We start from the raw sequence: 14,088 nt of genomic DNA, 5'->3' as shown, positions 1-14,088 counted from the left end.
AAATAAAAAAATAAAACACAAAAGGAACAAAGATAGAAAGAAGAAAACAATTAATCTGATACATATTACTGCTCCAAACTGTGCACTGAATTAATAAAACCAAACTCATTTACAGCGAGAGCTAAACCTGCACTGCTGGACTTATAGGCTGGGAAAAAGCCGAACCTGTCGCTGTCGTACCTTGGGAGGGTACCGTCATCCAGCCTCCGGAGGTCCAGACTGAAATGTGACGTCACGAGAACCATTAACAGGGCTATCGTGAGTGCTAACGCTACCACACGCACTCGGTGCATGCGCAAAACGGACCATGCCGAATTGAACCAGGAAGCCCTTTACTACTGGACATGCTGTACACAAGCGCTCTTTTTAATGACGGTGTGAGTAGCGACTGAAAAGCATGCAGCGTAATCCGTCCACATGTTAGACCACTTGCTCAAAGAATTATTTCTTGCTTTGGCTTAGTAACATCATGCTAATACTACACCTGTGTAAACTCACAGAGTATTTTCTGCTTATCCGTTTAAACTATCCGTTAAAGAAAAACTCGACCCAGAAACGGCTAGTTCTAAGTAAAAACCACAGCAACCGGCAGGATTCGCTTTGCTAATGAAGTCATGCTAGCAGTCCCCTTAAAACCACCATCAGTCAAAATAGTCTTTTTCTAGTCTCAGCTATGGTACACCTATCCAGATACATCAATAGTAGCCATCTTGCACAAAGCCTTTCAGAACTTTAAACTCAAAATGTTCCCTGTGCTTTGCAGGCTGTCTCCAACCATTAGGTTGTTGTTGGTGCAAATACATTTACGTTTACATCATCTACACTGAACCGAAATGAAGACCAAAGAGGTTTTCTACAGCCAGGATATGACTTGTTCCAAATCTCATTAGTCCTTCCTGCTGCCTGAAGGTATATTTCACAAGGACTGCGTGTTTTTTTTACCTGTTTCCATGGAGAGACACTTTTGAAAATGTCCATGCTGTATATTGGCTTTACGCTAGTTTGAACTAGTTAGAACACCCTTTTACATTTGCCTCTAATGGGGGACATGCTGCAAGGAGACGTTTTGTTCAGGTTTAAAGTTCAAGTTCGGGTTTAATTTCAGATTACGGGGATTAGTTCCAACCTCCAGCGCACACACACTTGACCAGCAAAGGCCAAGACTTGTAAAGCGCACGCTAATAAACACACAAGCGAGAGTGTACACATACTTGGCAAATCCGATGAAGTCCTCGTGGTTGGTGTTGATGTAAGACAGCTCAATGTCGATCAGCAACAGAACCTGAAGACAGAGATCCATAATGACTCCAGACAGCAGACAGATATTCAAATGAATAAGAGCTGAAAGCATGTTTTATGTAAGGGAGAGGGCATGGGGTTCTTTAGAGATGATGACTGTTTGGAGCCCAGTTGTTTGGAAAATGGTGCATTGGACGAGAGTCCTTTATAAGACCATGCTTTGAGAGACAGTCCTTTGAGGGACTATACTTTAGGGGATAATTATTTAAGCGATGAGGTTTTTTTTCATACAGTCCTTTGGGGACAATGGTTTAAGTGATGGGCCTTTGGGGGATAATCCATTAAGGGATGGTCCTCTGTGTATGGTCTGTTGTGGGATGGTCCTTTGGGCCACAGCCCTTTAAGGAATGGTACTTTTGGGGTACAGTCTTTTGGGAGACAGTCCTTTGCGGGACTATACTTTAGGGGATAATTCTTTAAGCAATGGGTTTTTTCATACAGTCCTTTGGGGACAATGCTTTAAGAGATGGGCCTTTGGGGATAATCCATTAAGGGATGGTCCTCTGTGTATGGTCTGTTGTGGGATGGTGCCCCAATGGACCACAGCCCTTTAAGGAATGGTACTTTTGGTGTATAGTCTTTTGGGAGACAGTCCTTTGCGGGACTATACTTTAGGGGATAATTCTTTAAGCAATGGGTTTTTTTTTTCCATACAGTCCATTGGGGACAATGCTTTAAGAGATGGGCCTTTGGGGGATAATCCATTAAGGGATGGTCCTCTGTGTATGGTCTGTTGTGGGATGATCCTTTGGGGATAGCTTAAGAGATGGTCCTTTGGGGCACAGCCCTTTAAGGAATGGTACTTTTGGGGTACAGTCTTTTGGAAGACAGTCCTTTGCGGGACTATACTTTAGGGGATAATTCTTTAAGCAATGGGTTTTTTTCCCCATACAGTCCTTTGGGGACAATGCTTTAAGAGATGGGCCTTTGGGGGATAATCCATTAAGGGATGGTCCTCTGTGTATGGTCTGTTGTGGGAAGGACCTTTAGGGATAGCTTAAGAGATGGTCCATTGGGGCAAAGCCCTTTAAGGAACGGTACTTTTGGGGTATAGTCTTTTGGGAGACAGTCCTTTGTGGGACTATACTTTATGGGATAATTCTTTAAGCAATGGGGTTTTTTTTTTTTCCATACAGTCCTTTGGGGACAATGCTTTAAGAGATGGGCCTTTGGGGGATAATCCATTAAGGGATGGTCCTCTGTGTATGGTCTGTTGTGGGAAGGTCCTTTAGGGATAGCTTAAGAGATGGTTCTTTGGGGCAAAGCCCTTTAAGGAATGGTACTTTTGGGGTATAGTCTTTTGGGAGACGATCCTTTGCAGGACTATACTTTAGGGGATAATTCTTTAAGCAATGGGTTTTTTTTCCATACAGTCCATTGGGGACAATGCTTTAAGAGATGGGCCTTTGGGGGATAATCCATTAAGGGATGGTCCTCTGTGTATGGTCTGTTGTGGGAAGGTCCTTTAGGGATAGCTTAAGAGATGGTCTTAGAGCTTAAGGAATGGTACTTTTGGGGTATAGTCTTTTGGGAGACAGTCCTTTGTGGGACTATACTTTAGGGGATAATTCTTTAAGCAATGGGGTTTTTTTTTTCCATACAGTCCTTTGGGGACAATGCTTTAAGAGATGGGCCTTTGGGGGATAATCCATTAAGGGATGGTCCTCTGTGTATGGTCTGTTGTGGGAAGGTCCTTTAGGGATAGCTTAAGAGATGGTTCTTTGGGGCAAAGCCCTTTAAGGAATGGTACTTTTGGGGTATAGTCTTTTGGGAGACAATCCTTTGCAGGACTATACTTTAGGGGATAATTATTTAAGCGATGAGGTTTTTTTTCATACAGTCCTTTGGGGACAATGGTTTAAGAGATGGGCCTTTGGGGGATAATCCATTAAGGGATGGTCCTCTGTGTATGGTCTGTTGTGGGAAGGTCCTTTAGGGATAGCTTAAGAGATGGTCTTAGAGCTTAAGGAATGGTACTTTTGGGGTATAGTCTTTTGGGAGACAGTCCTTTGTGGAGTTCTTTTAAGGGTTGGTTATGTGAGATTAGATGCTTTGAATGACTGTTCTTTGGGTGACAGTACTTTGTGGGACTGTCCTTTTGGGACCAATCCTTCTAGGGTATGGCCTTTTGGGGACAGTTCCATTCACATCTGGCATTGTCAACAATATCGAGGACCCAACATGGTCTCTTATATGCCTCTATGGACATTAATGAATAATCAGTCTGTGCTGTTTCATATGCATTCAATTAATGTAAACAACACAGACTGCTATACTGCACCTTCTTACCTCAAACTGTGCACATTTGCACAGGTCCACTTTCACACGTTAATGTTTCATTTGCATTGTTTCACATTTTTGCAAATCCCATACTATTATAAAACTAATATTTCAAATTTCTTTTACTTTTATTTTTACATTTATACTCAGAGTTTTCATAGTTTTTTTTATATTTGTGCATCTTTGCTTCATTATTTCTATGCACCGGTACACCAAGACAAATTCCATGTACATGATTTTGATTCTTTAAGCAATGGTCCTTAGGGGGTCAGAGACAGATCTTTAAGTGATGGTCCTTAGGGGGTCAGAGACAGATCTTTAAGTGATGGTGCTTAGGGGGACAGAGACAGATCTTTAAGTGATGGTCCTTAGGGGGACAGAGACAGATCTTTAAGCGATGGTCCTCAGGAGGACAGAGACAGATCTTTAAGCAATGGTCCTTAGGGGGACAGAGACAGATCTTTAAGCGATGGTCCTTAGGGGGACAGAGACAGATCTTTGTGATGGTCCTTAGGGGGACAGAGACAGATCTTTAAGTGATGGTCCTTAGGGGGACAGAGACAGATCTCTATGGGACAATCCTTGTGGGGACAGAGACAGATCTTTATGGGACGGTCCTTAGGGTCATGGAGACAGTTTTTTAAGTGTGTGTGTGTGTGTGTGTGTGTGTTACCTGGTCCTTAGTCTTGCCCTCTCGCTCTCGGACGTATGTAGTGACGATTCTCTCGGTCTCCTCTCTCAGGCGGGGGTATGAGTTCAGCTACAGACACACAAATATAACACTGCAGAATACAGGTTTTATTGTACACACACACACACACACACCTCGTGGAAACAGCCCACAGCAAAAACCAAGCACAGACATGAACGAGTTCACAGAAAGATCTGACCAAAGGAAATGCACTTGCTTTTGACTGAGACTGCAATCACCACACACACACACACACACACACACACACACACACACACACTCAGCATAACACAAATCAGCAAGCAAAGCTTTCGCCATCAGCTAGGAAGGATTGGCTTAAACAAAACACATGTTTAATTTATAAATCTGTATCAGAGCATCTAATATTTTATCAAATCTGCATCAAATTTTTTTTTCATGAATATAGATTTATAATGTTCAAAGGTAATATAAAAAAACTTTGTGCAAAAAAAAATGTGCAATGAATTTTTTAAAAAGACACATTTTAAGCTTTTATTTTGTGCCGCTCTAATATAAACAATTACTAATTCAAACTACACTAGAACACGGTTAAGAAAAGAAATGATGTTATAAATTATACAAATGAATTTATGAAATTGGGATATGAGCAAATGTCTGTCTATATTTGAGATGCTGAACATCAGAAATATAGTCGCTTTCCAGAGCTGAGAGAGATGGCTGTGGTTAAGCAGTGTTAGTTGAGAGAGAGAGAGAGAAAGAGAGAATATGAGAGAAAGATGGACGTTCTTTCAAGTTAAACTCAAAATAAAAATAAAAGAAAATAAATGAGTAAAAAGAAAAAAAATATCTGTGTAGGCACAGGGCGCACTTCCTTCCACTACCACAAGGAGGCATATGTACCTCACTATTCAACTAGCGAAGGTAAACAAGTGGCATTCTGGGATTATTACTAACTCTTACGTCTTATCACATTAAACATACAAATATGATGCGTCATTCTTTAACAGATAAAAAAAATAGTTTGAGCAAAATGCTGTAGTAAAACAGTAATAAAATAGTTAAATGTGCCGGAAAATAATCCACTTCAGGAGGGGAAAAGTAACTCTGCTTCATCACTATAGTGTTGTTGATTGTTTTCCGGTAACAGTGCGTCCCAGAAGTTTTCTCTGATCTGGATCATTTAAAAAAAAAAAAAAGCATGATGAAACAGATAAAGACCAAGCTGTGCTGGAGATAATTTCAGTTTCACATGCATGAGGATAATGAAAGGTTTGGGGGAAAAATGTGTAAATAAATGGGAGTCTATTAGACTGCTGAAGTAGCAGGAACACAAAGCACAAACAAATGGTGCTTTTCCAGAGCGGTCAGTTCTGGAAACCTGGGCTGGGATGCGACTGAGAACCACAAGATGGACTGATATGACCTGACCTGGACAAAGCAAAGATGGAGTACAGGTGTGGCCAAGCACGGCTGCATGGAAGAAGGGCAGATCTCAGATACACAGGAGCTGATTGGCTGACAGGGCGGAGGAACCAAGCGTGGAGATACGAGAACGTGACCAGGAGGAAGGGGACAAGGGACGAGACATTAGATGGTTTGTCGCTCCCCTCCTGGTTTACCTTATTGGAACACTTCCTGATGAGAGTGGTGAGCTCATTCACCACCAAGTCCACGCACTTCAGACTCGGAGCTTTCAGTTTGAGGATCTGCTTTTTCACCATGGCCTCGAAGGCCAGGTCAGGGGTGAAGAGCCCCGTTCTGAGAGAGCGTTCGCCAAAGAGGAAATGTGTTGCGTCATAGAGGGAGAGAGAGAAAAAAAAAGCAGAAGGAGAAGGAGAAGAACATTTAATTAGTTATTAATCGCTAATCTATAGACAGACATTTAGACCAGTCCAAAAAGAGGCAGGCCGCCGTTTCCACATCCTCACTGCTAGCTGAATTAGCTTTAAATCCCTCTGTAATCCACAACGCCCTCCCGGCGGAGTCGAGCCGAACGGCCGGCCTGCGTTACAGCACTGCTTTCAATCAGCCCTCGTCAACCGTCTGAGTGTTTAAAGAGCTGCTTTAGAGTTTCACACTGAAGACTCAACTCACACTTTGACCGAGAACGCACACGAAATGCCGGAATCATAAAGCTTTTAAAAATAAAAATAAATAGCATGGCTTGTTAGGAGACATCTTTGGGTGTTTTCTCTGATCCGATAGCTATCTGATTTGTTAAAACTGTTCCATTTACATTAGGCCACATAAACGCGTCTCGGCCAATCGGATATCGATCCGATCTTTCTACTCCCGCCCAAAATGCTAATATATTTTACCTCATTTCCGGGGTAATTGAAATGGAACACACTTTGGTGTATGCGGTTTTCAGAATGCAATCAAAAGAAGACGAAAAAACTCGTTACGACGGTTATGTTACAAAAAACAACGTTTACTGTTTGCTGCATTTTCGCTGACGGCAATAGCGCATTTTAAGACCCGACGAGACGCCTGTGTGAAAGATCACCTGTGAGTGACGTACTTCCGTTTGGGAGGAGTTTAGCGCTGACGTATGTGGCTTGAACAACCACATTCATTTACACCTGTCCAGTTTCATCTGAAATGCGTCCCAGACCACCTCCTGAAGTGGTTTGTACCATCGGATTTATATCCGTCTCCAAAACGTTTCGGAGGGCATTTAGACCTGGTCTTTTTACCATCGGGTAGCTATCAGATCACAGAAAACGCAGGAAGTGACCAGGTGTAAAAAGCCGCTTTGAAAAAAAAAGCACTTTGTTCTTATCTTTATCAACTCACCATAAATTCACCAGCGTCAATCAAACTGAAGCAAAATCAGAGTTAAAACCCCAGTTTTTTTTCCCTCACTCGTCCTCTGATTTTTTCACCACGGCTCCACTTCAATTCCTTCTCTCGCGTCCCTCAGCGAATTTGCTCTACTTCACTAACTCGTTTTTTCCCCTGATATCTTTCAGGACAAACAGATTTTATGCTAAACGCTTCTCTTTAACTTAAGCTAAATTGTGGTTCATCTTATTAACATCATGAGAGGGGAAAAAAAATAAAAATAAAAAGTCTTTAGGGAATATATAATAAACTGGTAGATTATTTCCCTGTAACAAAAGACCCCTGAGCTTCATTCCTTACTGGTTACACATGATTTCCAGTGTTTGAACTGGGATTCGTCTTCTCCTCGCTCGACTCGCTGAGTTCTGTTAGACGTATCGTTAGCCAGCTAGTAGCTAGAAACATAACACACCCATATTTAATTTATTGCGTTAATATTTTTCAAACCACAAAACCTGGACTTCACGGCACGGGAAACTGAACGAGGAGCAAATGTGCTGTCAGCTACATTGGAGGGCAAGTGAACGAGTGCGCATTGAAACCAGTGCTGCGGCAGCCACGGTTTCGGCTCGGTGGAAGTCGATCGGCCGTGCCATGTGGTTTGCTCCTTTTGGACGTGAGACGAGCGGGATCCCATGTCCGTTCATCTCCGCTGCACAAAACCAGCACAAAACCTCAACACACGACAGCTGAACCGGTACACTGGGTGCCGGCAGGCTGACGGGGGTCAATCCGGCAAGCGATCCACACGCTAACGTTCCACCACAGAGTCTTGTTACACAGAGCCGCTTAAATAATCTATTGACGGGCCCGGTGGTGTGAGACTGTTCATGATTAACTTAAAGTGCCCCTGAACGTGTCTGCGCAGTAAAAATCACACGTTTAAATACACCGAAAAAGTACGTTTTTTATCTTTTTCTCAGCATCCTACTTTAATAGCCAGTGACATAAACGCAAAAGTCTGCTAGCATTAACTAGCTTACTAGTTAGATCACGCTATTAGCTAGGTAATTATTTATAACAAAAAAAATGTGTCCTAATCTATGAGGCTCATATTATATGAATATGATGTCCTATAAGTTCAGGGGGACTTTAATGTTATTTTATTATTTAAATCTAGACTGCTTTCATTTCACTTCCTGTGATTTAGATGAAGGGAAGCATAACTAGAGCAGTTTTCGTGTGGCGTCTCGCGAGACCGGTGGGACCCCGCCCCCTGTCGCCGACAGAGTGACACCCCAGCACGTAGCATAGGGGCAGCAGCGCAGTACCTTGTTGGTGCACTGCCTGACCGTGTTGATGAGCTCCTGAATCACCAGATCGATACATTTGAGACAGGGCTCTTTCAGCTTTACCACCTGCTTTTTCACGATGGCTTCGAACGCCAGGTCAGGGGTGAACAGGCCAGTTCTGAGAACATACAGGGTTGTGGGGAGGGAGATAGACAGACGGGCAGACAGACGGGGTGACAAAAAACATTCAGACAAACAAGTAAAATAACAACAAAAGCATGAAGATCGAAGGGAAAAAAGTAGTGACGTGTGGACAAGGTAAGGAAAAAAAAAAAAAAAAAAAAACAGGCAATCAGAAATGATAAGTGACAGCCGAAGTCAAAAAAGGTGACGAGCAAACCGGCGAGAAGTGTGGAAAGGAGAGAGAGAGAGAGAGAGAGAGAGAGAGAGAGAGAGAGAGAGAGAGAGAAGGAAAAACAACATAGGTTGTCAGTACAGTAGAAACAAGGCCAAGCAGCAGATTGTGTCTGAATCTATAGAAAAGAGCCGAGTCAACAATTTAAACACACAAAGACGAACAGATTCATAGTGAAACGGTGTTAGTGTGTGTGTGTGTGTGTGTGTGTGTAAAAAGTTATTTAGCTGAGAGAGATGTATGACGTGTGTGTGTGTGTGTGTGTGTGTGTGTGTAAAAAGATATTTAGCTGAGAGAGATGTATGACGTGTGTGTGTGTGTGTGTGTGTGTGTGTGTGTGTGTAATATGAATGAAAAACAGATACTTAGCTGAGAGAGATGTATGATGCGTGTGTGTGTAATATGAATGAAAAACAGATACTTAGCTGAGAGAGATGTATGATGCGTGTGTGTGTAATATGAATGAAAAACAGATACTTAGCTGAGAGAGATGTATGACGCGTGTGTGTGTGTGTAATATGAATGAAAAAAGACATTTAGCTGAGAGAAATGTATGACGTGTGTGTGTGTGTGTAATATGAATGAAAAACAGATACTTAGCTGAGAGAGATGTATGACGTGTGTGTGGACAAATTTATATTTGTGCGTCAGTGCTGTGTGCAAGTGTCTGCGTGGACGAATCCTGGAATGTATAAGCGGGTGTCCCGGTGCGTGCGAGAGTCTGCGCGTGTGCGAGAGGGTCTGTGTTCAGGCGACTATCTGCATGCACAAGCGTCTGTATGAGATATCTTTTCAGTGCTTATTTGTGACATGCATGAGTGTCAGTACGTGAGATGGGGTCAGAGTGTCCATGATGACAAATGTCTGTGTGTGTGTGTGTGTGTGTGTGTGTGTTATAGAGAGATGACAGTGATGTGGCTGCAGAAGGTCTTATTCAAGCTCCACTTGCCTGACACCGTGCACATTCTTAATGGCGTGACTGATCTCTCGCCGCAGCTCCTTCTCATCAAACACAATCTGATAAACATAGAGACACGAGAGAAGTGAAAAGGAGGATTTGAGAAAGTGTGTGTGTGTGTGTGTGCGCATGAGTGTTTGTGTATGTGAGTGTGTGTGTGTATGTGTGTGAGTGTGTGTGTGAGTGTGAGTGTGTGTGTGAGTATGAGTGTGAGTGTGAGTGTATGTGTGTGAGTGTGTATGTATGTGTGTGAGTGTGTTTGTGTGAGTGTGTTTGTGTGAGTGTGTATGTGTTTCACCTTGACCAGCTCGAAGGGGAAGCGCTCGTGGAAGATGCGGTTGATTCTGGCTCCTCCGGAAAGTTCCACCGTGTCCACCTGATCTCCTGAGCCCTCAATACACTTCTCAAAGTCTACGCCGAACTGCTGCACCATCCTGATGGCCACACACACACACAGACACACACACAGACACACACACACAGACACACACACACAGACACACACACACAGACACACACACACAGACACACACACAGACACACACACAGACACACACACAGACACACACACACACACACACACACACACACACAGACACACACACACAGACACACACACACAGACACACACACACAGACACACACACACAGACACACACACACAGACACACACACAGACAGACACACACACAGACAGACACACACACAGACAGACACACACACAGACAGACACACACACAGACAGACACACACACAGACAGACAGACACACACACAGACAGACACACACACACAGACAGACACACACACAGACAGACACACACACAGACAGACACACACACAGACAGACACACACACAGACAGACACACACACAGACAGACACACACACAGACAGACACACACACAGACAGACACACACACAGACAGACACACACACAGACAGACACACACACAGACAGACACACACACAGACAGACAGACACACACACAGACAGACACACACACACAGACAGACACACACACAGACAGACACACACACAGACAGACACACACACACAGACAGACAGACACACACACAGACAGACACACACACAGACAGACACACACACAGACAGACACACACACAGACAGACACACACACAGACACACACACAGACAGACACAAATCACCAGAGAGATGTTTATTCATTTATTTAAACATGACACAACATATGCTAGGTTTTTATCCATTTATAGTTACACAGTTCCTCTTTTCACTTAAATTAGACCACCTACACACATTTCCCCCCCCCTCACTGCCCTTAGTGTAAGCTGTTGCTACAGATTCCATAACAAACACAGTAATACAACATAAAGCTGAGATGTGAATCTGCCACTGTCAGGATTGCTGTTCCAGTGAATCAACACCTGAATCAACACCTGAATCAACATCTTCTGACCAATCAGCATCCAGAATTCAACTCGGAGGTTATGATGTTATTTATGATTTTATTATAATGTTGTTTCTTTGACATTTTGTTTGTGTGATTTATTAATTGTGTAATTATTATTATTATTATTATTATTATTATTATTACATTTACTCAGATAATCCGAATAAAAACAAAACAAGGCTCATGTTTTAAAATATAGAAAGGATGTGATTAATAATAGATTAATATATTATTCGGTTATAATAAATTCTGTGAGTAAATACAATATTTATTTATTATAAAAAAATGGATTATTTTGAAGTGAAGAAAGGACCGTCATGAAAGTTTACTTTATTTTAAATTCCAGAGGGTCGTTCTTATGGGATCGATGGACTGAGAGATTGCTGGATGGATTGATGAATGGATGGATGGATAAATAGATGGATTGATAGATGGATGGATGGGTGGATTAATAGACGGACAAATGGATGGATGGATGGATGGATGGATGGATGGATGGATTATTAGATAGATAGATGGATGGATGCATGCATAGATTGATGGGATCGATTAATTGATAGATTGCTGGATGTATAGAAGAAGGATGGATGGATGGATGGATTAATGGCATAAATGGACTGATAGATTGGTGGATAGATTGAAGAATGGATGGATGAATTAATAGATGGATTGATAGATGGATGGATGGATTGAAGGATCGATTAATAGATGGAAAAATTAATGAATGGATGGGTTAATAGATGGATGGATGGATAGACGTATGGTGTTGACAGAGATGTTTGGGTAGAAGGTAAAAGGGAACTCACTGCAGCAGAGCCTTGGTCTTGCGTGTGGGATCATCAGGACGGAAGTTCTTGTACTCCTCCACCTCTTTCTCCAGAGACAGGAGCTGCGACTGCAACTTACAGCGTAAACCAGGCAGCGTGTCTCGGATGTGGTTAGTCAATTGCTGTGAGAGAAAACACATGGACAAGGTTCAGTTTTTACACTCTGGATAAAATCATTCGTTCCTGAGGAACTAGGAACTCATGAAAGTGTGATGTGTGAAAGCGTGATGTGTGAAAGCGTGATGTGTGAAAGCGTGATGTGTGAAAGCGTGAAGTCTTTTCTGCTTCCAAACAATTGTTCGTTCATGATAACTAAACTGACTGATGTATATAAACTGAATGATGCATGATGAAGCTACATCCTACAAATGCTTATCTCCGTATCGCCAAATATATATATATATAAAAAGATACAGGAGATGAGTGTTAGAGCGGATGTAAAAGGTTGGTGGGCGGAGTCAGGGACGTTGAGGCGAACCTGGTTGAGGGTCTTCTGCAGGTGCGGCGTTCCCATTCGCTCAGCCATGTGTCTGTATGAAGGATGAGACAGGAAGAACTTCCTTTCAGCAGCCAGAGCTGCACGAATGTCCTTCCTGCCATCAATGTCCTTCTGACTGCGATTGACCACTCCGATATAGCCTGAAACACACACACACACACACACACACACACACACACACACACACACACACACACACACACACACACACACACACACACACACACACACACAATGACAGACAGACAGACGGTTAGACTACGACTGCTACCATGCTGTGTGTTTGTTGTACATGTACATGAGGTCCCACCTCTGCGCAGAGGTAGCAGCTTGTTCTCCAGGATGTCTCGAGCGTCTGTTCCCTCGTCCATCAGGTCCAGCTTAGTGATCACGCCGATAGTGCGCAGACCTGCAACGAAAACGCACACGTTCACGTCCACCAAAATTCTGGAGGATTTCCCCAATAAGACAAGCATTAGGATCGGTTTATGCTACAGCGCCGTGAACTCCCGATTCCGATTATCTCGGAGTTGTTTTACGAGAAGGAAAGCGCTCCTCACCCTGAGGGTCCACCTCCTTGGCGATCTTGAGGGCGTCCGAGTTGGCCAGGTCCATGTTAGCCGGAGTGACTGCCAGGATCAGGCAGCTCTCTTTAGTGATGAACTGCAAGAGCATGTCTCGGATCTGGTGCTCGATGTCTGCTGGCTGGTCGCCCACGGCAACCTTGGTCATCCCCGGCAGGTCGATGAGAGTCAGATTCAACACTGATGTACAGAAAGAGAGAGTGTGTGTAATATTTTATAGAACACTGATGGTTACATGTAAAAAGTGTGTGTGTATGTGTGTGTGTGTACGTGTGAGAGAGAGATACCATTTGGTGAGTAGACTCTGAGGTTGATAGGGATGGGGGAGATTCCCTTATTCGAGCCCGTGATCCTGTCTGTCTCGGCCTCGATCTCCACCCGAACCTCTTCAAAGTCCACAAACTTCTTCCCTTTACAGTGTAGAAACTCTGCATACTCTAAACACACACACACACAGAGCATTCCTGTTAGACTCAGGGTTATGAGCAGTGTCTGTGTGAGTGTGTGCGAGTGTGTCTGCGAACATGCGAATGTGTATGTGAAGTATGAATTTAAGAATACGATTATGTCTGTAAGAATGTGTGTGTGTGTGAGTAGTTTCTTAAGCGTGTGTGTGTGTGTGTGTATGAGAGCATCTGTGAGTGTCTGTAAAAATGTGAGTGTCTGTGAATGTGTGTGTGAGATTATTACATTAAGCATGTGTGTATGAGTGTGTGTGTAAGCGCGTCTGAGAGAACGTGTGTGTGTGTGTGCGCATGTCTGTGAGTGTGTGTGTGTAAAAATGTGAGTCTGTGAATGTGTGTGTGAGATTATTACATTAAGTGTGTGTATGTGAGTGTGTGTAAGCGCGTCTGTGAGAGAACGTGCGTGAGTGTGTGTGTGAGCATGTCTGTGAGTGTGTGAGTGTCTGTAAAAATGTGAGAGTGTCTGTGAATGTGTGTGTGAAATTATTACAATAAGCATGTGTGTGTATGTGAGTGTGTGTGTAAGTGCGTCTGTGAGAGAACGTGCGTGAGTGTGTGCGCGCATGTCTGTGAGTGTGTG

At 43.2% G+C, this 14,088-nt stretch overlaps 1 protein-coding gene across 7 annotated transcripts in view; it reads right to left on the bottom strand.

Moving 5' to 3' along the window:
• Positions 1–14,088, bottom strand: part of dnm2a (dynamin 2a) — a 52,221-nt gene that overhangs the window by 23,169 nt on the left and 14,964 nt on the right. For 4 of the 7 annotated variants that reach the window (XM_060897114.1, XM_060897110.1, XM_060897108.1 and 1 more), the window contains exons 3-12: positions 13,332–13,481; positions 13,021–13,224; positions 12,771–12,869; positions 12,440–12,600; positions 11,941–12,083; positions 10,000–10,135; positions 9,693–9,760; positions 8,368–8,506; positions 4,253–4,339; positions 1,212–1,282 (exon numbers count right to left, since the gene is read on the bottom strand). In XM_060897114.1, coding sequence (XP_060753097.1) covers positions 1,212–1,282; positions 4,253–4,339; positions 8,368–8,506; positions 9,693–9,760; positions 10,000–10,135; positions 11,941–12,083; positions 12,440–12,600; positions 12,771–12,869; positions 13,021–13,224; positions 13,332–13,481 — 1,258 coding nt within the window. Of the gene's footprint in view, positions 1–1,211; positions 1,283–4,252; positions 4,340–5,871; positions 6,011–8,367; positions 8,507–9,692; positions 9,761–9,999; positions 10,136–11,940; positions 12,084–12,439; positions 12,601–12,770; positions 12,870–13,020; positions 13,225–13,331; positions 13,482–14,088 lie in introns of all 7 variants that reach the window. The other 3 variants (XM_060897111.1, XM_060897109.1, XM_060897113.1) reach the window with 1 other exon arrangement.

Source organism: Tachysurus vachellii, chromosome 21, assembly GCF_030014155.1.
Source record: "Tachysurus vachellii isolate PV-2020 chromosome 21, HZAU_Pvac_v1, whole genome shotgun sequence".
Classification (NCBI taxonomy): Eukaryota; Metazoa; Chordata; class Actinopteri; order Siluriformes; family Bagridae; genus Tachysurus; species Tachysurus vachellii.
Note: the sequence above shows the minus strand (reverse complement) of the source record. Positions and strands in the feature narration are given on the sequence as shown.